General features: G+C 44.9%; 1 protein-coding gene across 2 annotated transcripts in view; it reads right to left on the minus strand.

Moving 5' to 3' along the window:
* Positions 1–517: 517 nt before the first annotated feature.
* The window catches only part of HOMER2 (homer scaffold protein 2), a 273,575-nt gene continuing 249,871 nt past the window's right edge, over positions 518–24,221 (minus strand). Inside the window, exons 7-9 of one of the 2 annotated variants that reach the window (XM_030189607.1) lie at positions 22,124–22,234; positions 13,023–13,103; positions 518–1,256 (exon numbers count right to left, since the gene is read on the minus strand). In XM_030189607.1, the coding sequence (XP_030045467.1) occupies positions 1,068–1,256; positions 13,023–13,103; positions 22,124–22,234 (381 nt within the window). In that variant the 3' untranslated portion in view covers positions 518–1,067. Of the gene's footprint in view, positions 1,257–13,017; positions 13,104–22,123; positions 22,235–24,221 lie in introns of both variants that reach the window. The other variant, XM_030189608.1, reaches the window with a different exon arrangement.

Genomic DNA, 24,221 nt, shown 5'->3' on the forward strand with positions numbered 1-24,221 from the left:
GTTTCCTTAGAGGATGCTAGCAGCTATATGAAGAGAATCAGGAGAATGGCCTGAAGCATCCTATGCATAAGTACACATCTGAAGCAGGGGTGTAGCCATGGGTGGGCTCTGGTGGGCCTGGGACCACCCACTTTCAGCTCAGGCTCACCCAGCAACAGCACAAATTATTGGTGTAGGTGGCAGGAATCTCCGAGCTTTGCCAGCTGAAGACATCCTCTGCCAGAACCCCAGCACCACACTCCCAATCACCAATGCCTACACCTAAGCATGCACAGGGTTTTGCTGTCAGTGGCTGGGAATGAGACTGCCAACAGCCAGTGTTCTGACAGCCCTGTGGTTCCAATGGAACCTTGAGTGTCCTTGCCAAAGTAATAATTTTTTTACATTTACATTTGCGGGGGGGGGGGGGGGGGGGGGGGGGGGGAGGTGATGAACTTCATGTGCGCACCCAGAAATTGCCTTCTGGCTATGCCACTGGTATGTAGTATATTCATAAAGAAAAACCCTGACTTCATGGTCAACAACATGCACAAAATTTATTCATTTTGTGCATTAGATTTCATGGATGTTTTATTCATACATATTACTTGACTGGAACTCATTTCACTTGGTATCAGCTGCTACAGGAATCCATCACCTCATAGGACGTTCCACTGCTAATGGCAGAAAATTCCCATGACTAGAAAAAAAAACATGATCGTTTCGTCATAAAAAATACTGGTTTTCCATTTCCTATGATTGGAGCAGCCCTTAAGTGATATACAAATTTCTCAATGACTAATACCTACATATTCGTATAAAGTAGACCTAGTTCCAGAATCCTGAGAATCCCTGTGTCTGCCCACAAACCAGCAAGGCCAGAGTGGAACAACAGAAGACAATTTGGTAAGCAGCAAAACCACTTCCAACACACAGCAAACTCTGACACCCCCCCCCCCCCCCCACACACACCTTATGTACAAAAGTTGTGTAGACAAGTGGAAAATTCGAGTCTTAGTTTGAAACACACACATTTGGGAATAACGCCATTATAATTTAGGCCCCTGCATTATAAAATCTAGTGTGACCTAGTTATCAACTCCTAGTTTAGACAGTCCTTGCCGGAACTCATGCAGTTCATCGATTTTTCCATCTAGTATATCCAAAAAATGTTTTAATTCAGTTTTAAGGTGGCCCTGTCTGTGCTTGCTCTCTTCAAAATCCATCCTTAGAGTTCTGACTTTTTCTTCAAGATCTTTGTTCTTTTTCTCAGCAGCCTGAAAGAAAATAGAAAATGAATTTATTTATCCAGTCTATGAATGTGTTATATGATGCTGAACATTTATAAGTACACCATTAGTTCTAAACACAATACCAAGTAGGTCAGAGAATGTCAAGTGCAACCATCTTTGGCCTTTTTTGGAATATTATCCTGAAAGAGTGGAATCGTAAAACAGTAGCATTAGTGGAAAAGCTTAGTTTTCAAGGTAATTTAAGTTGGTGATTATAACCAGGGCCTCCATTTTCCCATAATTCTATGGTTGTGGAAATTGCAGAGACTGCTGAATGCCCATCCTCATTCTTATATACATAGGCTTCTAGCAACTTTGTTTTACTTAATTTCATTTTCAATTTATGTGTCATCCTCTTTCCAGGCAGAGGCATAGCTAGACCTCAAGATGGGAGGGGGCCAGAGCCCAAGGTGGGGGGGGCACATTTTGGTCATCACCCCGCCGCCGCCGCCGCCACCCCCTCCACCACCGCCTCAATGCTCCCCCCCCCCACCGCAAATACCTTGGCTGGTGGGGGATCCCCAACTCCCACCAGCTGAAGACTTCGTCCAGCGCTGGTCTCTGGCACCGCCACATTGCCTGCCCTGCTCTCTCTTCCTTTCACGTCTGGACAAAGTCTTCAGCTGGTGGGAATTGGAAACCCCCACCAGCCAACCAGGGGCCCAGATCAAATTTGGAGGGGCCCAGGCCTCCGTGGCCCCACCTAGCTACGCCACTGCTCCCAGGGACAGTTTACTAGCTCCACCCTCCGCAGCAGTGGAAACTGCTCTGCACATCTTAGTCCGGCTCTTCGGGCACTTCTCATTTCTCACAAGCACAGAAGTACCCATACCTGCCCTTAAAACCCTCCTGCAGCGCTGGCAGAGCCAGATGAAGATGTACAGACCTGTAGGAGCAAGAAGTACAAGCTCCCATTGCTGAAAACAGCATGGAACACCCTCCAGCTGCTGAGGGGTAGTTTGGAGGAAGAAGACTGAAGCTGAGGGTGGGGTTGGGGGAAGCAGGCTGAGGCCGAGCGCAGGGACTGAGGCTGGGTCTAGGAGAAGGGGCTGACACTGGCAGATGCTGGGATGAAGATCAGAGAAGGGGGCGGCTGATGCTAGGAAAGTGAGAACAGAGAGGAAGGCAGATACTAGGGTAAGGAGGAAGAAAGGTAGGGTAAAAGAATACTGGGGAAGGGAGAAGGTGGTACTGAGGAGTGGCAGGAGCTATGGAAGCTGGGGTAGTGGGAGAACAAGGACTCAGACTTTGGCAGAAACTCTAGGATTAGATGCGAGGCCAGAAGATGCTCAGAAAAGTCAGTGCTTCTCAACCCTGTCCTCAGGACACACCCAACCAACCCAGTTTTTTTCAGGACATCCACAATAAATATGAGAGCAATTTGCATAACAAGGAGGCACTGCATGCAAATCTATGACTAGGTCATGTACTGGAATGTAGAATATCTGGCACTATGCAAGATGCATCTAAACCATGCAATTAAGTGATATGCAGACTAAGGCTGAGCTTGAGAAACACAAGAAGGGCAAACTGAACATATTACACGGAAAAATCTATGAATAAATACAGAAAGAACCTGAAGGTGGATGAAGACCATGTGGCCCTATCCAGTCTGCCAATCCAAGTTTCCTGTTTGCTTTACAGTATCTTTTTCTCCTTCAGAAATCCTCTATGTTTGTCCCATGCAGAAGATGCATTTCAAGATAACCACTTACACTGCAGATTTTTCATGAAATATATCCTATGATGACTATTTTGTCAGAGGAGGCTACTTTCAGAAATTTGACCAGCAGTAACTCAGGATGCAGATAATGGGTAAAGGATATTTCAAAACAGACGATGCTGCAGTTTCAGTTTATGCAAGGTAATGAAGGAGGTTTCAAAGTGAACAAACATTTAATGGCCTAAATTATATTCTGTCTACAAAATCGCAGTGAATCTGTGAAAGCACCGTTAGGTTGAGAAATGGAGTTTTACAATCCTAGTTTTAGAAGTCTTTTCACTCTGCCTATGCATTTTCTATACCCATATTTAAAACTTGTAATTTAGATGTCTCGATATATCATAGTAGTGATTTTACAAGATTTAGGTACCATTTACCATGTAAAAGGTTTCAAGGTGGTGTGTTTTGACTGTGAATTGGGTGGACTTTGACAGCATATGTGTATTCTGCATTTTACAACAACAAAACGTAGGTGAATTTCCACTGTCATCACTTACACCTGCTTTGAGTCACTGGATAGGCCTTATGTATCCAGCTTTTCCTACCTGAGCACACAACTGTGGAACGCACTACCAAAAGCAGTAAAAACCACACTCAACCAATTGAATTTCCAGAAAGCACTAAAAACAGAACTGTTCAGAAGGGCATACCCCACCAACCCAACATAAAAAACCTGGACATTTGCGACACAACGTAACCAAAGATTGTAACAGACGTATCCTAACTCTTCCTTTCCCTCACTAAGTTCTCCCCAATTGTCTTTACCATACATGTATCTCACTCTACCATAATATCACCTTGATATTACTCACACCTTGTATTTGTTCACACCGGAATCGGTCAACGCCGATTACGGTACCATGTAAGCCACATTGAGCCTGCAAAGAGGTGGGAAAATGTGGGATACAAATGCAACAAATAAATAAAATAAACAAATAAATAAATAAATAAATATTCTCTGTTTCTATTTAATTGTGCACAAAGGGCCCCTTTTACTAAGTGGCGGTAAGCCCAACATGGACTTACCGCTCGCTAAACAGGAAGTACCGCTGGGCTACCATAGCAGCCCGGAGGTACTTCCCACGCCTAGCATGCCATCATATCCGATGCTACAAAAATATATTTATTTTTGCAGCGCCAGAGTTAGCGTGGGAGCCCTTACCTCTTCAATGGGTGGCGGTGAGGTCAGGCCTCCCCGCCCCCCATGAAATGGCCACAAGGCAAGTACTTTACTTGCCACATGGCCATTTCCTGCAGGAAAGAGAGACTTCCCTTTTACCTGCTGTGGTAAAAGGGGGCCTCGGTGCGTGTGAAAACACGCATTGATGCCAGCGCAGGCTCCCTTTTGCCGCAGCTTGGTAAAAGGGGCCCTAAGTTCTTATTTGAAGACAGAGAGCCAAGAGATGGTGCTGCAGTTCCCAATATGACAGAGCTCAATTCTGTATCTCCACCAACTGGTTGACGGATGCACAGTCCACAAGTTCCTGGACCAGTCTTAGTGCTCACACCAAAGAAAACACATTTTAATGGTAGCCTATCTTGATAACTTCCCTACCTTAAGGAGGACTATGAGATATTTAAATATCTTTAAAAAGTAGAAATGATCAGGGAGCAAAACATAAGTACATAAGTGTTGCCATACTGGGACAGACCAAAGGTCCATCAAGCCCAGCTTCCTGTTTCCAACAGTGGCCAATCCAGGTTACAAGTACCTGGCAAGATCTAAAAACAGTACAATACATTTTATGATGCTTATCCTAGAAATAAGCGGTGGATTTTTCCCAAATCCATCTTAATAATGGCTTATGGATTTTTCTCTTAGGAAGCTAGCCAAACCTTTTTTTAAACCCCACTAAGCTAATTGCTTTTACTACATTCTCTGGCAATGAATTCCAGAGTTTAAGTACACGTTGAGTAAAGAAATATTTTCTTTGATTTGTTTTAAATTTACTACTTTGTAGCTTTGTTGTTTGCCCCCTAGTATTTTTGGAAAGAGTAAACAAGTGATTCACGTCTACCCGTTCCATGATACACAAACCGAAATAGATTATGTTTTATTAGCAGATCACCATTTTCCAATGTTTTGTCAGTGGAAATAAGCCCATTAGCCATATCAGGCCATGCTCCAATTATTGTGCACTGGAATTTTGAACGTTGGGATCAGGTGCTACTTTGGTAATACACTAGATGGTTGGGAGAGGATGCTGTTTTTCCAGCTTTATTACAATCCAGATGGGAAATGTACTCTCTGTATAATGCCCAGCATGCTAATAACCCAATTTTATTTTGGGAAGCTGGAATGGCTGTGATAAGAGAGATAATCTCCTATACACATATGAACAACAAGAAAACAGAGGAGGTGCCAGCACTCATAAGATTTTGCAATAGGCACGAACGCAGTTGTCCAGACAATTTACCCCCTTAAACATTTTTAGCTACTCAAAAAAATTATCGAATGAGTTATTGTATAGGAGAGCCCAGAGAACCTTACTATATAGAAAACATAGATATTATCGCTAAGGCAATACAGCAGGTACATGTATGGCATGTTTGGTACGGACAATACAAGGTCCTAGATTTATTCCCCTGATAAGAAATGCAGATAATACAATAGTGAAGAACAATATTACTATTAATCAGGCATTTAGAACTTATTATTCAGATTTTTATAAGAGATATTCGAGCGATTCAGACTTCTAAAGACATTTTTGAGAGAGGTTGACCTACCACAGTTTGAGTGACGGAGACCTGCTAAACTTAATGCTCCTTTGAGCGGAGAGGAGAACTAAGGCTATTGGGCAATTGGAGCAAAATAAAACACCAGGCCCAGATGGTCTACCAATAGAGTTTTATTAATCTCTTGGATAGCATGCTGTGCCATCTTTGGCAGTAGTTTTTGAAGATGCCATAAGCAAAGGACAGTTCTCTCCCCACTTAAATACAGCATTAATTACGGCAATCCCAAAACCAGGTACACATTTAGAACAAGTAGCGTCCTATCAGCTTATCTCATTGATAAACACTGACCTCAAAACAGGAAAGAAGGTCATTTTCGAAAAAGAAGGACGTCTATCTTTTGTGTTCGAAAATATTATGGATGTTTTGTGATTTGGATGTCCTTCTTTTGGTCCATTTTCGAACAAAAGATGTCCAAATGCAAGACATCCAAACAGAGGAGGAGTGGCTTAATGGTTAGTGCAGCGGGCTTTGATCCTGGCAGCATAGGTTCAAGTCCCACTGCTGCTCCTTGTGACTTTGGGCAAGTCAAATGCACAAGGGGCATTTTTGAATATGACATCTAACTCTGCATTTGGATGTTTTTTGTAAAACGTCCAAAATCAGAACAGGAAAGGTCATTTTCTACAAAAAAAAAAGTCTCTCTTTTCCTTTTGAAAATGCTGTTTGGAAAAATGTTTTGTGATTTGGATGTTTTATTTTTTGGTCCATTTTCAAACAAATACATCCAAATGCAAAAAGTACAAAATGCACAAGAAAATCCACAATAAAGTGAAACCATTCACATGTTCTAAGTATGGTAAAGGTTTGGTTGTAATGTAAATCTCAAAGTGCATCAGAAAGACCACACGGGAAAGAAACCATTTGCATATATAGAGTCTGGTAAAAGCTTTGGTCAGAAGGTAAACCTCACATGGCATCAGAGAATCCACACAGAGATAAAACCATTTACTTGCACTGAGGAGGTAAAAGCTTCAGTTGCACTGGGACAGGTAACTACGGAATGTACACTCTTGCTATGAAGTATGGAAAAATAGCACTCTGGTATTCAGATATGTAATGAGACCTCCTTTTCATCTATAGATCTGAATTCAAAGCCCAAGTCTAATGATAAACAATAGACACAGATGTTATTAAAAAAAATAGAAAGCTTGGCATCAGGTAGAATAGTGGAATAGTGACATCCCAGGAAAGCAATAGAGCAACCTTGGGGGAACTGCAGTGGACTTTATAAAATGCTTCCAGGTACACATCTCACCATTGCTCCCTTACCTTGTCTGCTGAGCCCCCCAAAACCCACTACCCCCAACTGTACACCACTACCATAGCCCTTACAGGTGAAGGGAGCACCAATATGTGGTTACAGTGGGTTTCTGGTGGGTTTTGGAGTGCTCACAGTTTCTTCCACATGTGTAACAAGTAGGGGGAGGTAGAAGCCTGGGTCCACCTGTCTGCAGTGCACTGCACCACTACTAGGCTACTCCAGGGACCTGCATGCTATTCTAATGTACCTGAGTATAACATCTGAGGCTGGCAAGTAATATTTTAAATCACATTTTTGGGGGGTGGGAGGGGGATAGTGACCACTGGTGGAGTAAGGGGAGATGATCCCCCCCAGTTTGAGGCACCTCTTGTGTGGAGTAGAGGAGTAGTGGTTAGTGCAGCAGACCTTGATCCTGGGGAAGTGGGTTCAATTCCCACTGCAGCTATTCACTATAAAAACAGGTCTAGCTCAAAACATTTAAGTTTTAGTCTTGGACGTCTTTGTTTTGTTCCATTATTGCTGAAAGACGTCCATGTCTTAGGAACGCCCAAGTTCTCTCGTGAAAACGCCCCTGGCACGCCCCCTTGAGATTTGGATGTCTTTCTGACGGACTTCAGAGAAAGACGTTCAAAAAGAGGTTTCGATAAAACTGATTTGGACGTTTCTGTCAGATAAACCTCCAAATGCTGACTTATGTCACTTTTTGGACGTCTCTCTCTTTTGAAAATGAGCCTGATAGTGGATTATTAAACATTGATGAGTTCTACATTCTGTGAGGTAGACACAGATTGTGGTGTGAATTGTTACTTTTAATTTTGATTTGTGAAATGTTGAAGTGGGGTGGGAGGTGGGTTAGAACTGGTGTTTAGTGGAGTGAGCATTTGTTCTGGGGTATACGTTGTTGTAATGTGGTATGGTTATAAAAGCTGAATAAAGATGATTTTCAAAAAATAAGAGAAATGTTATAAACAGGGTGGTGGTCATGATACGAGACTCTGAGGGGGCAGATGCCAAATTAACATTAGAAAATATTCACAAAAAGAGATGTATGTGTGGAATGGTCCTTCCAGCGAAAATAAAATTTAAGAAAACATTGAAAAAGCATAGAGAACCCTTAGCCACATAAGTGAAATGAAAGTCTGAGATGAATGGGGATATATACAATAGAAGCTGAAAAATAATGGCCCATGGGATACATCAGGGAATCCAGAACTGGCCATAGCTGAGAGCAGGGGCAGACTGACAGTGGTCGGAGCCCCCGGGCAGTAAAGTCATTGGGGGCTCCCCCGGCCACTGTCTGCCGCCCAACTGTCTCACTGCCACCCCCTCCCACACACTACAGACCCCTGAACCAAAGTGGGCCCTCTCTGGTCCTACCTTGAAAGGCCCTGGTGGTCTAGTGGCCTCTTTGGGGGCAGAAAAGAACTCCACTCTTTCCTACCCACTATCGCTAAAGTGCCCAGCGCCGCTGTGTTTTCAAAATGGCTGCCGAGACTTCCTGTGGTAGTCTCAGGAGTCTCGGCAGTCCAGACTACTGGACCTCTATGTATGTGTGCAAGGGGGAAGAAGAGAATAAACGAACGAATAAACTTCAAAGTCCTAACACTGATTCACAAGATTATCTATGGAGAATCTCCAAGCTACATGGACAACCTTATAGACCTACCAGCTAGAAATGGATCAAAATCTTCTCGAACATATCTTAACCTACACCTACCCAACTGCAAAGGTCTCAAGTACAAAACCTACTATGCATCCAACTTCTCAGTCATAGGCAGCCAACTCTGGAATGCCCTACCCAGACCCATTCGAACAATCAGTGACCATCTACCCTTCCGGAAGTTCCTAAAAACTTACCTCTTCAAGCAAGCCTACCCAAATGGCCCGACTTAATCTATGAGACCATCCCATAACACCCCTTCCTCCCTTACCTCTAACCTCCCCTACCCATTTCACTTATCTTAACCTATTCTAAGCAACCACATCTTACCCCTACCATTCTACAGCCGTGTTCTTTCTATGATACTTTGTAACCCGTACTACGTAAGCCACACTGAACCTGCTATCGAGTGGGAAAGAGCGGGGTATAAACGTAACACATAAATAAATGAATAAATAAATAAATAAATAAGAGAAGGACTTCCTTCCACATCCAATCCCTCATCCCCATTGTTCTCTCCAACAAAAGTAGGATTTTATCCCTCCCCCTAAGGTAACCCTTGGGCCAAAATGTTCTCATCCCCCCTGCTGAATGGCAATCGTAACTGAAAACATTTGGGCAGATTAGATGGGCCTTACAACCTCTTTCTGTCATATTTCATGCTTCTAAGCATCAGTTCAATCCTGCCTCGCTGTGGGATGTGAGAGATATGCTGACTGTTCTGTCAATACTGGTATAGAATGGATGCTTCCAGCAGCGGCAAATCCTCTCCGAGATGAGCAAGTTTACAATCCACCTGGGTCTAAAGCTCATTATCTAACCCCTTGCACCTATACAGACAACAAGTGTTTGCTTGAGAGTCCCTGAAGGCCTGATCTGCTCTCTCAGCAATTAGTGCACAACTGAATACCAAGTAGAATGAGGACTTATACTGAAATGTCAAGGCATTTTAGAGCAAACAAAACAGCTTTTAAAGTGGAAATAGACAGGGGAAAAAACCCGGAATCCACAGAGTTCTATAAGATGCAGCCAGCGGATCAGCAGGAGAAGGGATTAGTAGCAGCATATTATAAAGAATTTATGAAAGACTACTAAAATTCCCCCTTTGCCGATATGGCACATAAATGAGCAGATGATGTGGGAATTCAACAATCGAAGGAAGATTTATGAATGTGGGTAGCCTGGGGTTAGTACCAATGTTCTCTCTAATTTTTGCTGATCCATTTGTGCATATTTTCAGCCTCAATTCGATAAGTGTAGTATAGTCTAAATTTGCAATAAAGAAAGCCAGCAAAAATTGTGTGTCTGAACTCCCTTTCTGACCTTGTATGCACACACATGCTCACAACTTAGAGGAAACACTGGTTAGGCTCTATTCATGAATGCACAGCTGAGGGAGATGCATGCAATTGCATCCCACAATTGGCTTGCGGGGCAAAGGGAAGGGCAGGAAATGTGAAGCCCCTGGGGACACCTTTTTGAGACTACTCAAAAATAAAGCAATGTTGGGAGGGAATAGGAGTTTACCTAGCAGCTATCATAATCACGAGGATGAAACTGACATCAGAAGTGTGCTTCCTGGACATGAAGGAAGAAGTCCTACTGGGTTCTGATCAGGTGGCTATCAGGGAACTCACCTGATCTGATTCTGCAGAGGAATTAGATGCATGACTCAATGCAAATGGAAAGGATGTTGGCGATGAATGCAGGGAGACAAGCAGGGCACAATGCCTTGATATTGTGGGGCTCATTTCTTACACCTTTAACCTCCCACCTAGGGCACAAGATGGTGAATTCCTTGGTTGGGTGAAAATGGGTCTGTAATGACTAGGTTAAGTAGGGATAGAGGTGAGGGTAAACGGAGAAGAGAGAAATGGTGATGGGGGAAAACACAAAATACAATATGCTGCAGCGAGTATTGTGATGGATTGAGTTCAATGTATGCATAACCATTGTTGTATTGGTGTATAAAGTTGGAATAACTGTTCAATGAACAAAGTTGAACATAAAAGTTAAGAAGAATATGTTAAGACATTAAGAGGATCATTTTCAAAAGAGAAAAACATCTAAAAAATGGAACAAAGTGAATCACAATTTTCAAAACTCAGATTTGAGACATTTTTCTCTTCAATGTATCCAAATCACAATGGGGCAAGATCTGGGCACTCCCAAAAATTGGACATTTTTCTGCCATAATGGAACAAAGCAAAAACGTCCAGGGCTAAAAATAATAGATGTCTTGGTCTAGACCTGTTTCAATCATGCCTAAGTCACAAAAAGGTGCCCTAAATGACCAGATGACCATTGGAGGGATTAAGGCATAACCCCTCCCCTTACTCCCCCCCAAAGATGAGGAAAAAAACAGTGCATACCAGGCTCTATGACAGCTTCAGATGTTATGGCCAGTCCTATTAGAGCAGCAAGCAGGTCCCTGGAATAGCCTAGTGGTTGGTACAATGCACTGTAGAGAAGGGGATCCAGGCCCATATCCCACTCTAACTATATTACACTTGTGGAAAGTATGAGCCCTCCAAAACCCACCAGTGTACCTGAATGTAACTCACTTTGAGCTACTACTGAAAAAGGTGTAAGCAAAATCTAAATAAATAAATAAATATAGGTGACACCTGCAGACATAAGGCTATTGTAATGGTGTATGGTTGGGTACAGTAGGTTTTTGGTGGTTTTTAGAGGGCTCCCCATACAATATAAGGGGTAACGGTGAGATGTGTATATGGGAGCTTTTATGTGAAGTCCATTGCTGTGCCCCCTAGGGTGCCCCACTGCTCTGCTGGGATGTCTGTGTGGTCAGTCTACTAAGAATGCTGCTCCCCCTCCCCCACACCCCATACATCCCAATGGCTTGTTTTGTGCACAAAAACATCTAGAAAATGTCATTTTCAAAACAAAAATTTGCACATTTTTCTGGTTTGAAAATGGCCATATTTGCTAGTGGATTTTTGGAAGTTTTTCACAAAACATCCAAAATCAGATTTAGACATCATATAGAAAATGTCCCTCTATGCTCGTAGACTGTATCAAAGCACAACACAGTTTTCCACAGTGAGTATAAATTATCAAAATGATAGGTAGAAATACATACATTATCTTTTGTTTACGGCTGTTTTCTGCAGTCTGAAAGCAAACTTCTGAGCAAATTAGTTTTTCATTTTTGAAAGAAGCTGAGAAAGAGGGCATCTTCTCAAATAGTAATTTGGAGGAAAAATAGTGAATGTTTGAATTCATGGAGCTGACATTGCCAACATCAATGCTTCAATAGGAAGCATCCTAACATCTGACTGGTATAAACCTGATACAAAGTATACTGAAATCTGCCAGCTGATTCCGATAGCATGATCCCAGAGGGAAAAAAAACAATATTTCCACTTCAAATAGCAAGACTAAAAGGCGATTCTACAGCTGGGCATGAGCAGTTATTTTTATTACATTTGTACCCTGCGCTTTCCCACTCATGGCAGGCTCAATGCAGCTTACATGGGGCAATGGAGGGTTAAGTGACTTGCCCAGAGTCACAAGGAGCTGCCTGTGCCTGAAGTGCGAACTGAACTCAGTTCCTCAGTTCCCCAGGACCAAAGTCCACCACCCTAACCACTAGGCCACTCCTCCACCCTGAACACATAAATGCACAGAAAAGTAGCATTTCCACTTAAGTGCACTACATGCTATTCTATAAGGGGGACACTCACATGGGAGGGGCATGGGTATGTTTCCAACTTATGGAATACTGTAAGTCATGTGTGTTGCATGGTATGCTTAGGTATGCCCATTTATGCCTACTGTTGACCTGGTAGAAATGATCAAGCTGAAATTTAGGCACACCGATGCGGGTTTGCACCAGTATTCTGTAATGGAATTAGGGCACCCAGAGGCTGTTATAGAATGGGTGCTCCCCGTGTAGCACTGAGGAGCCTAAATGATTAGAAGACGTAGCATGCGATCACATTCAATGCTAAAATGGAGACCATTTTCTTGCATTATATCACAGGCTCAGACTTGCAATGGGAATTCTCTTTATGTTCACACATTATATTAAGGAGGTAATTTTATAGCGGGGTGCTTATAAAAATGAAAAACAAAAACAACCCCTCCCCACTATATCATGCCTGTCTTATAAAGTGGCATATACTAGAAATAGGCATTAAAAACTATCCTGTGTAACGCACATATGCTCTTGCACAAAGTTAGCTGGTGTCAACAGCTAAAAATATGCACTTACCTTGCAATTCTGCCCAAAGTCCACCCCCAAGAATACATAAAAGTATGCAGACTCTTGCTGGCAGACATACTGGTACACATGTATATGCGGACACAATTTAATTGCCTTAAAAAAAAAAAAACATACTGCACCTGTAGTTTTTCTGTCACGGATTCACATTCCGACATTAACTGGGGTACGACTTCTCCTCGTTTCCTGAGGTCCTCCAATTCCTACAACAGTGAAAACTATATCAGGCTATATTCTTTTCCTAATGTGATTTTTCATTTCATTTATTTATAGCCTGTTCATCATTTCAATGGAATACGGTAAGTGAAAAAATGAATATGGAGTCAGAACTGAAAGAGTAATTACACTACGGCAGGATAGCAGTGCTACATGAGAAACAGAGGGAGCATCTGCTTCATGGGGCTTACATATTAGTCAGGATACAAATACAGGACAAATACGCAGCTTTGGGAATGCGAAGGCGGTAGAACGTGAGGACATGAAATGAGATTGAAGGGGGGCAGACTCAAGAAAAAAGTCAGGAAGTATTTTTTCACAGAGAGAGTAGTGGATGCTTGGAATGCCCTCCCGTGGGAGGTGGTGGAAATGAAAATGGTAACGGAATTCAAACGTGCGTGGGATAAACATAAAGGAATCCTGTTCAGTAGGAATGGATCCTAAGGAGCTTAGCCGAGATTGGGTGGCAGAGCCAGTGGCGGGAGGCGGGGATGGTGCTGGGCAGACTTATACGGTCTGTGCCAGAACCGGTGGTGGGAGGCGGGGCTGGTGGTTGGGAGGCAGGGATAGTGCTGGGCAGACTTATACGGTCTGTGCCAGAGCCGGTGGTGGGAGGCGGGACTGGTGGTTGGGAGGTGGGGATGGTGCTGGGCAGACTTATACGGTCTGTGCCAAAACCGGTGGTGGGAGGTGGGGCTGGTGGTTGGGAGGCAGGGATAGTGCTGGGCAGACTTATACGGTCTGTGCCAGAGCCGGTGGTGGGAGGCAGGACTGGTGGTTGGGAGGTGGGGATGGTGCTGGGCAGACTTATACGGTCTGTGCCAGAACCGGTGGTGGGAGGCGGGGCTGGTGGTTGGGAGGCAGGGATAGTGCTGGGCAGACTTATATGGTCTGTGCCAGAGCCAGTGGTTGGGAGGCGGGGCTGGTGGTTGGGAGGCGGGGATAGTGCTGGGCAGACTTATACGGTCTGTGCCCTGAAAATGACAGATACAAATCCAAGGTAAGGTATACACAAAAAGTAGCACATATGAGTTTATCTTGTTGGGCAGACTGGATGGACCGTGCAGGTCTTTTTCTGCCATCATCTACTATGTTACTATTAATCATAGAAAAATGGTTAAATCCAATCCATCTAATGAAAAGCACTACATACTATGCAGAGTCAAAATATATTTTTATTCCTCAACTCTTTCTTTCTTCTCCTATGGACCTTGGATCTTCATTCACATCTACCCAGACATTTGTTCCATATTTATATCCCTCTTACCAACTGAGTCCAGCCATTACAGCAACAGTCCTCTGTCAGATACCTACAAATTAGAGACCTGCACAGGAACAGGGTTCGTGGGAATCCCCACTGGAGCTATGGGGTTCCTGTGGGGATGGAATCATTTCCTGCAGGGAATGGGAGCAGTTCCTGTGTGGTTCCCTTTGAGAATGGAAGTTGTTCCTGTGGGATTCCCGTGGGGACGGAAGTAGTTCCTGCGGGTTTCCCCTGGAAGTGTAAGCTGCACCTACACCAGCCTCTCACCAACCAAGTATCGAGTTCTTTGAGTGCCACCTCCTCCTTCTATTTGCTTTAACAGTGCAAAAAGTCTCCCATTAACCCTCTCTGCTCCTCGGCTGATGCAGAGGCCTCAGCTCTGACACAGGCATGAGCAACAGAGTCACCTGACCTACTGGCGTATGCACGTGGCAACCTCTCAGCACACAGTGCCAGTGAATCAGAGATGAGCCAACTTCCAATTCTTTCTTGCCTGCAGTCGTGCGGCTCAAACCCAGAGACAGAGAGCCACCAGAATTCTTTCTTAAACTTTTTAGGTACCATTAAAATTCTTGCGGGGATGGGTTAAATTTTGGGGGGGACAGGTGGGGGCAGGTAATATTCCAGTGGGGATTGCTAAGATTCCAGTGGGGACGAGTTTGTCTGCCTCTTGAACCTGGCCAATGTGATCCTCGGGTTTGGTCACTAGGTGACTCCCTCACATCGGGGGGGGGGGGGGGGGGTATCAACACTGCCTCTGCACCATTCTTGAGCCTTTACGTTCAACTACAGAAGTGTATTAGTTCATAATGAAATCTACAACTATAGCTACTATTAAAATGTTTCTTAATCATCAGCATTCTTATAAAAGAAATAATTTACATTGCTACAATATGTAATGTAGTATTTCACTTTGCATAAACATGCTGTCCTCAACTAACCTTGCTTAATTACTGCTCCTCAAGGGGAATGCTATTGTCAGTTTTTGACAGTTCTATGTTATTACTGCAATTAAGAGGCAAACACATTCCAATTTTTCAGAGTTCATACAATTTTCTTATCTTCTCTAAAATCCACTCATTTTGCTTTTCATCCATATAATGCCCAATATTCTAAGGGGCAAAGGAACTTAAACTGTGTTGCTTTATTAAGCATTACAACTTACCTCCTTTTCTATTTCAGAGAGATTTTAAGTGTAAAAAAAAAAAAACCCAAAACAAAACCAAAAAAAACATCCTAGTGACTTTATTTTTTAAATCTAAAAGTGCAGGGAGTATAGTCACCAAGCAAATACACTGGGCTTGTACCTTTTCATCTCTTGCAGGTTTCACTGGAGCAAAATAAGAATTCACATTACACATAAGACAACAGAATCTTTGTATCTATGTTTATTATTTGGATTTAATCCATACCTTTTCACTGATAGATTAAGGTGAGTTACATTTCCGGTACATTAAAACAATCTAAGGGGTCCTTTTACTAAGCTGTGGGGGAAAAGGGCCCTGCGGTAGTGGCGGGGGCCGTATTTCCCGCGTGTCAGAGCCCTTTTTTTCCTGCAGCCAGTAAAGGCTGCCCCTCCCCACCAAAAAATGACCACGCTGTGACTAAAGTCTTACCGCACGGCCATGTGGCGAGAAGCCCTTACCGCCACCCACTGAGGTGGCAATAAGGGCTCCCACGCTAATCCAGTGGTAACTGGGCAGTGCGCCACGATGCCCGATTACCACCGGGTTATCACCGTGCAACCCAATTTCCGGGGATTTCCTTCTTGGCGGGCCAGTGGTAGTCCCGGAAGAGAGAGCAGTAAGCCCGTGTTGGGCTTACCACCACTCTGTGGAAAGGCCCCTTAGTTTGTACCTGAGGCAAGGACCTGTTAAGTGACTTGCCCGAGATCACAAGGAACAGCAGCAGGAGTTGAACGCTGGATTCCTACTACTGCTATTCATTTCTATAGTGCTATTAGACATACACAGCACTGTACAAAAACACTGTTTGACAGAGCTTGCAATCTATTAAGGGATTAAGGGAGTTTCATTTATTATGGGAATGATAAAAACAATATGGGTACTGAACAGTTAAATATGGTTTATTGGTTTTAATTTACCACTTTTCATGGGTTAGCGGCAAAGTGGTTTATAATCATTAAAACCAGGCTCGTACCCAGACCTCGCGGTGGGAGGGGGCCAGAGCCCGAGATGGGGGAGGGCACATTTTAGTCTGCCAACTCGCTGCTCCCCCCATCGCCCTTCTGCACCAAATACTTTTGCTGGCAGGGGTCCCCAACCCCCGCCAGCTGAAACCTTCTTCAGCGCCAGTCGCCAGCGCCGCCGCGTTCCCTGTCCTTTTTTCCTCTTCACGTCCTGCATGCTCCTTTAAATGAAACAAAATTTGGGGGGGGGGGGCAGGCCCCCATGGCCCCACCTAGCTACGCCCCTGATTAAAACATGGTAGATGAAAATGAGAAAAGAACTACATTGTCAAACAGGAAAGAGAAAGGAGTAGTAAGAATAGAGTGGGTAGAGTGAGAAGAAGAGTAAGAAACAGCGCTGTGCAGCGCTGCGTATGCCTTGTAGCGCTATAGAAATGCTAAATAGTAGTAGTAGTAAACAGTGTTGGCCCAGCCAGTGGCGTAGCAGGGGGGGCTGCCACCCTGGGCGGGGCGGTTCACCGTTGCACCCCCCCACCCCCCCGACGACCAGCTCCCGCACCCTACCTTTAAAAAGAATACCGGGAGTCGCGCCTGCCCTGCACGTACAAGAAATGTGGACCATCGGCTCTTCTCTTGCTCTGTCCCGCCCTTACGGAAATAGGAAGTTGCGTCAGCGGAGGGCAGGACAGAGCGAGGGAAGAGCCGACGGTCCACATTTCTTGTACGTGCAGGGCAGGCGCGACTCCCGATATTCTTTTTAAAGGTGGGGGGTGTCGATTTGCCGAGGGGGGGGAGCTGGCAGGGAGCACCCCCTCCCGAGCTGACACCCGGGGTGGATCGCCCCTCCCGCCCCCCCCCCCCCTTGTTACGCCACTGGGCCCAGCTAGAAGAAGCATTTAACCGTTGGATGTGATGGGTAATATAGAGGAACAGCGATGAGGAATGAGTGGGTTCAAGATGAGCAGAGGACACCCGGGGAAAATGGAGCCTATGATCATCTAGAGAGTGAAGGACGCGGGACGGAGTGTAAGAGATGACGAGAGAAGAGCGATAAGATGGGCTGTTAGAACAGAGCATCTTGTAAGTTAAAGTAAGGACCTTGAATTTTATCCTATAGACAACAGGTAAGCAGCCTCAAAGCGGGGCTTTTAGCTTGGATTTGCATAGGGGCCAGAGATGAAGCATAACATACTGACTCGAGAAGTCTATTCCAGGAGCATGGCACAGCAAGATGGAAGGTAGGGAGTCTGGAGCTGGCGGTGGAGGAGAAGGGATGAACTGTGTTCCTGGGGAGAGGTGTAGGTAAAGATGAGAGGAGAGATAGTGAGATGAATGAATAGACCCGTGAGTCAATAAGAGGAGTTTGAACTGTAAATGGAAACAGATAGGGAGATAATGAAGCGACTTGAGGACAGAGGTTATGTAAGTGCAGCAACACTGTGAAAGGTAAGATGTGCAGCAGAATTTTGACCATATTGGAGGGGAGTGAAATGATTTAGCAGGAGACCTGTGAGAAGCAAGTTGCAGTAGTCTTAAGTGGGCGGTGGATAAGAGTGTGGATAAGGGTTCTGGTAGTGTATTCAGAAAGGAAGGGATGATGTTTGGTGAAATTATAGAGCAGTTCTGCTGAACCCTTTCCTGGAGGCAGACTTAGCCAGTCAGGTTTTCAGGAATACCACAATGAATATGCATAAAATAAATGTGCACATATTGAACCACAGTACACAAATCTGTTGTGATAATCCTGAAAACCCGACTGGCTAGGTGTGCCTCCAGGAGAGGGCTAAGAAGCACTGTTATTAATAAACAAACAATTTAGGAACGGCATTGTTTCAACTGATGAGTTGAATTTGGCGGTTTCGTGGAGATCCTATTCCCAGAAAAAGCTTTCAGCTACTCATGTGATTATAATATGGATAATCAATAACTATACCAACAACAGTGGATTCACTACATCCAACACGATAAGAGACTTTTTGACTTTTAAATTAACTTTATTTTCCAGTGCAAGTCAAGGTTGCCTAAGAGCTGAAGGAAGTGGGTTGATTTCATATAAAAACACCTGCATTAGACAATGAACTATTCATGGATATGTAAGGCAATTGATATGACTTACGGATAAAAGCCTGGTTAACAAAATAATGTATGCATGTTAAGTTGCTGGTTGTTAGATGATAAGGGAAGAAGTGATGTTCTCAAAACCGATAGTGGGTTTGAGTATACAGTATAAAATGTTTTTTTTTTGTTACATTTGTACCCCGCACTTTCCCACTCATGGCAGGCTCAATGCGGCAGGCAATAGAGGGATATTCAAGTTGTTTAAATTGATAAAAATATACGTTTTTCTAATATTGAGTGGAGTGCATTTGTTAGTGGATTAATAAACAAACAACAGAACCAGAGGGCATGAATTGAGATTGAAAGGGGGCCGACTCAGGAATGATGTCAGGAAACATTTTTTTCACTGAGAGGGTGGCAGATACCTGGAATGCCCTCCCGCAGGAGGTGGTAGAGAAGAAAATGGTACCCTGTTTCCCAGAAAGTAAGACATCCCCCGAAAATAAGACCTAGTACAGGTTTTCCTGAATTGGTAGATATAAGGCCTCCCCCAAAAGTAAGACCTAGCAAATTTTTGTTTGAAAGCAGGGCCGCCGAGAGCCGGACAAGACCGCCCCCGGGCCGCCCCCCCACCCGAGGTCGCCAGCCCCCCCCCTCCACCCACCCTCCGTCGCTCCCAGAACTAACCTTAAACGCCTCCTTTCACCTTCGCAGCAAGCAGCAGTAGGGCAGACCTCTCCTTCCTTCCATGCCCCACCCTCGCGGACGTTACGTCAGGCGAGGGCGGGATACGGAAGGAAGGAGTGGCCTGCCCTGCTGCTGCTTGCTGCGAAGGTGAAAGGAGGCGTTTAAGGTTAGTTCCGGGAGCGATGGAGGGCGGGCGGGCCAACCCCGATGCTTCCCTGAAAAATAAGACAGCCCCTGAAAATAAGACCTAGCGCATTTTGGGGGGCAAAAATTAATATAAGACAGTGTCTTATTTTCGGGGAAACACGGTAACAAAATTCAAAAATGCGTGGGACAAACTCAAAGCAGGGGCATAGCCAGAGCTTGGCGGGAGGGGGGTCCAGAGCCCGAGGTGAGGGGGCACTTCTTATCCCCCCCCCCCCGCCACTTTTGACCCCCCCCCCCCCCCGGTGCCACCCCTCCCTCGTCCCTTTCGACCCACCCTCCTGCCGCTGCCAACTCTCCCCCGCCACCGTCAGGTACATTTGCTGTGTCCGGTGCGTTCACGCTGATCTGGATTCTGTTTCTGTGAGTCCTGACGTCCTGCACGTTGCTACGTCAGGACTCACAGAAACAGAATCCAGATCAGCAACGTGCCGGAGACCGGCGCTGGAGAGGACTTCGGCTGGTGGGGGTTGGAGACCCCCGCCAGCAAAGGTTCCTGATGGTGGCAGCGGCGGCAGGAGGGGGGGGGGGTCGGCGGTGGGGGTGTGTGAAAGCAGGGGGGCCAGGGCTAAATCTGCGGTGGCCCATGCCTCCATGGCCCCACCTAGCTACGCCCCTGACTCAAAGAAATCCTCTTTAGAAGGATCTGATCCAAAGAACCTGAGTGGAGATTAAGTAGGAAAGCCTTTGAGAAGGATACCAAACTCTGCAACAGGGTGGACACCCCGGAAGATGTGGATGACATGAGGAAGGAACTAGCGAAACTTGAGGAATGCTCCAATATTTGGCAATTAATATTTAATGCTAAATAATGCAGGTTCATGCACTTGGGTCACAGGAATCCGAGGGAACAGTACAATATAAGAGGTGAAGTGCTTCTGTGTACAAAGGAAGAGCGGGACTTGGGGGTGATTGTGTCTGATGACCTTAAATTTTCTAAAAAGGTAGAAAAAGCGATGATCATAGCCAGAAGGATGCTTGGATGCATGAGGAGAGGGATAACCAGCAAGCACAAATCTCTGGTGTAAATCTCTGGTAAGGCCCCATTTAGAGTACTGTGTGCACTTCTGGAGACTGCACCTACGAAAAGATATAAACAGGATGGAGTCGGACCAGAGGGCGGCTACAAAATTAGTAAGCAGTCTTGGACATAAGACACATAGGGACAGGCTTATGAACCTCAATATGTATACGCTGGAAGAGAGGAGGGGGAGAGGAGATATGATAGAGATGTTTAAATATCTCTGAGGCATTAATGTACAAGAAGTGAGCCTTTTTCAAATGAAGGAATACTCTGGAATGAGGGGGGCATACAATGAAGTTAAGAGGAAATAGGTTTAGGAGCAGGGCCGCTGAGAGACTGAGTCGGGCCCGGGGCAGGGCCGCCACTGCCGCCCCCCCCCCCCCCCCAGGATCGCTGCCGCTGCCCTCCCCCTAGGATTGTCACTGCCGCCCCCCACCTACCGGAACTGTAAATACCTTGGATCCCGAGGCCCTTCCTCCAGCACTGCTCTTTCCTCAGCCGTATTGCCCGCCCCTGCGGTTGCTTTTCTCTCACATCACGAATGCTTGGTTTCAAAACCGAGCATGTGCACCCTGAGGGCCCAGCAGCCGCTTGGCAGGCAATGCAAGGGAAGCCCAGTGCTAGAGTTTTCTCTCTCCTGTTCCTGTCGGGATGCGATCACCTGGGTCCTGTCAGGAGCAGGAGACAGAGAGAGAGACCCCGGCGCCGGGCCCCCTTGGAGACCCGGGGAATTTTGCCCCCTCCCCCCTCTTGGCGGCCCTGCTTAGGAGGAATCTAAGTATTCGCTCATGGAAAGGGTGGTGAAAGCATGGAATGGCCTCCCAGTGGAGGTCGTGGAGACAAGGACTGTGTCAGAATTTAAGAAAGCATGGGAGAAGCACGTGAGATTCCCTTAGGAAGAGTTAGTGGTTATGGAGGATGGGCAGACTGGATGGGTTATTTGGCCTTTATCTGCAGTCATGTTTCTATATTTCTCTGTTTCTATTGCTTCATACCATATACAATGGATTTACCTTATTGGGCAGACTGGACGGACCATACAGGTCTTTATCCGTCGTCATCTACTATGTTGCTATGTTAGATTAGAGCTCAATGCTGCCGCCAGAGAAAGCAGGATAGGTTAAAGGGGGAAGAACCATCACATATCTATGGGAAAGCCTGGGAGAAAAATTAGGCCACTCCTCTGTCCCTCACATACAAACTCAGCACCCAATAATAAGCTTCCTAAATTAAGGTGGCAGTACAGCACATTTTAGGATTCCTTCAAGCAGTGGCGTTCCTAGGGGGGGCGGTGGGTGCGGTCCGCCCCGGGTGCACGCTGCTGGGGGGGTGCCACGCGCCTGTCGGCTCCGCTCGTTCCGTGCTCCCTCTGTCCCGGAACAGGTTACTTCCTGTTCCGGGGCAGAGGGAGCATGGAACGAGCGAAGCCGACAGGCGCGCGGCACCCCCCCCCCCCCCCAGCAGGTAAGAATGCACCCGGGGGGGAGTGTCCTTTTGCCGGGGGGAGGTGTCCTTTCGCCGGGAGGGGGGGAGGGGGCGCATCGGCGATCCGTCCCGGGTGTCAGCCACCCTAGGAACGCCACTGCCTTCAAGCGCATGAATAAAGAGATTTGTCACTCACTAGTTCTTTTTCTTGAAGTTCAGCTTCCAGCTCTTGAAGTCTTATGCTCAGATCTGCATTTCTTTCTTTTTCTTTATTTATTTCAATGCATTGTACTTCCAGTTCTTCAATCTAAGAAAAATCAGAAGCAAGCAGACATGTAAGCTAGTCACTTTTCATTATGAAGGTAGTTTTATAACAGGGCTGGAAAACATCTATTTGTCTTTATAAACTAACCAGCATAAACCCTGCAGAGACTGCACCCATATTGCAGGTGAGAATATTATACCTGCTCAAGAGCAGGTGTAAATATTGAGCAGATTGTTGAAGAATCTGTGTGAATTAAGGTATTGTATAATCCATTAATGTATTTTATAATTCTACCCATAGTAAGCCCTGGAAGCGCCTACAGTAAAATAAAATGTTTGCAAGCCGCTGCATGTATTTTTCTTTTTTACACCTGGTACAATTTTATAAGAGTCGTTTCCCCTCAGATTCTATATAGTGCGCCTAGAGATCTGCGCTGAAATCGAAGTGTATTCTATAACAATGCGCATAACTTAATTGACTTAACAGGAAAATCAGCTTAACAAGCAATAATAATGCCCTTAACAATAGGGATTGACTATTTTTTGTGGTTCTTTACATTGTCTCGCCCCTGGGATTTTACAGTTGGTAGTGACTTAAGAATAATGAGCACTAATTGGCAATGATTAGAATTTACACGCACAACTTGCTAAGCGCATTCTGTAATGCAGTGCGCTTAAGTTCTAACACGTGCAGGCAAAAGGAGTGTGGTCATGGGCGTTTCATGGGCAGTCCAAAATGTATGCCCATAGTTATAGAATATGGCCCAGTGCGCCTAAATCTATATGTTGGGTTTCATGACACATTTTAATTGGTGTAAATGGAGGCGCATAGATTTAGGCGCTGAAATAACTAAATGTATTCTATATACTGCCCCTAAATCTAGGCACCACTTATAGAATATGCTTAGTTGGCATTGATTTCCACGCCGATTTTTTAGGCACCATATATAAAATCCCCCCTTTAAGTGTATATAGTCCCACATACATGTGAAAATGAATTTATTAAATTAACCCCTATAGGTGTATACTAATAATTATCACTGCTCTGGTTCTGTTGACAACAAACCAGTCCAAGAGCACAATAGTTTGCTATTTTCCAGCATTCCAATCTCCTGTCTACTGTCATGCTGTTTGGAAAAATTACTGGCCCAAAAAAATTTAGGGGCCCTTTTACTAAGGCGCGCTGAAAAGTGGCCTGCGCCGGTGTAGGCGCGGGCAGGTCCGTTTTTCAGCGCACCTAGAAAAAAGGCCTTTTTTTGTGGCCGAAAATTGGCATGCAGCAAAATTAAAACCAGCGCGTGTCCATTTTCGGCCTGAGACCTTACTGCCACCTAGCGGCAAGGTCAGGTGCGATAATCGGGCGGTAAGCATCAGCGCACGTAAACTGCTGATTATCGCCAGTTAAGTGCCACACGGTAGAAAACAGAAAATATTTTCTAACGCGTGTTTTGGACGCACATCAAAAATGGAATCACCACTCAGGGCACGCGGTAGCTGGGCGGTAGTTCCAATTTGACGTGCACTGGATGCAAATAGGCACCCACGCGCCTTAGTAAAAGGGCCTCGCAATGCATCAAAAATATGGAAAAAGATATTGCATGAACTGCTTAAGCTCAATATCTCTACACATGTATGTAAATGTTGTTATCTGCTTAGGATTTATGAGATAATGCGGGCTATAAGAGTCTTTACAATAGACAGTTTTGCAATCAGACAGATTTTGGAAAATAAGATTATTGTAGAAAAGAACTACTCTAAAAAAAACTGTAATGAAATTTAATAGGCAGGAAGCTGGGTTAAGACTTAAATATTAAAATATATAGAAAAATGCTTAAAATTTGTGAGAAATGATACCAATCGTTAAGGCTCAAACCTTTGCTCAGGTTATTTGAGTTTGTTTTATAAACATTCATGGATAAAAGCAAAGGTCAGAGCCTTGATAACAGGCACTACTGCTCACAGTCTTCCAATTTGTGCTTCTCTCTTTAAGTATAATCATCACGTGCAAAATGTATGCATATGCATATTCT

Source organism: Microcaecilia unicolor, chromosome 1 (genome assembly GCF_901765095.1).
Source record: "Microcaecilia unicolor chromosome 1, aMicUni1.1, whole genome shotgun sequence".
In the NCBI taxonomy this organism is placed as follows: domain Eukaryota; kingdom Metazoa; phylum Chordata; class Amphibia; order Gymnophiona; family Siphonopidae; genus Microcaecilia; species Microcaecilia unicolor.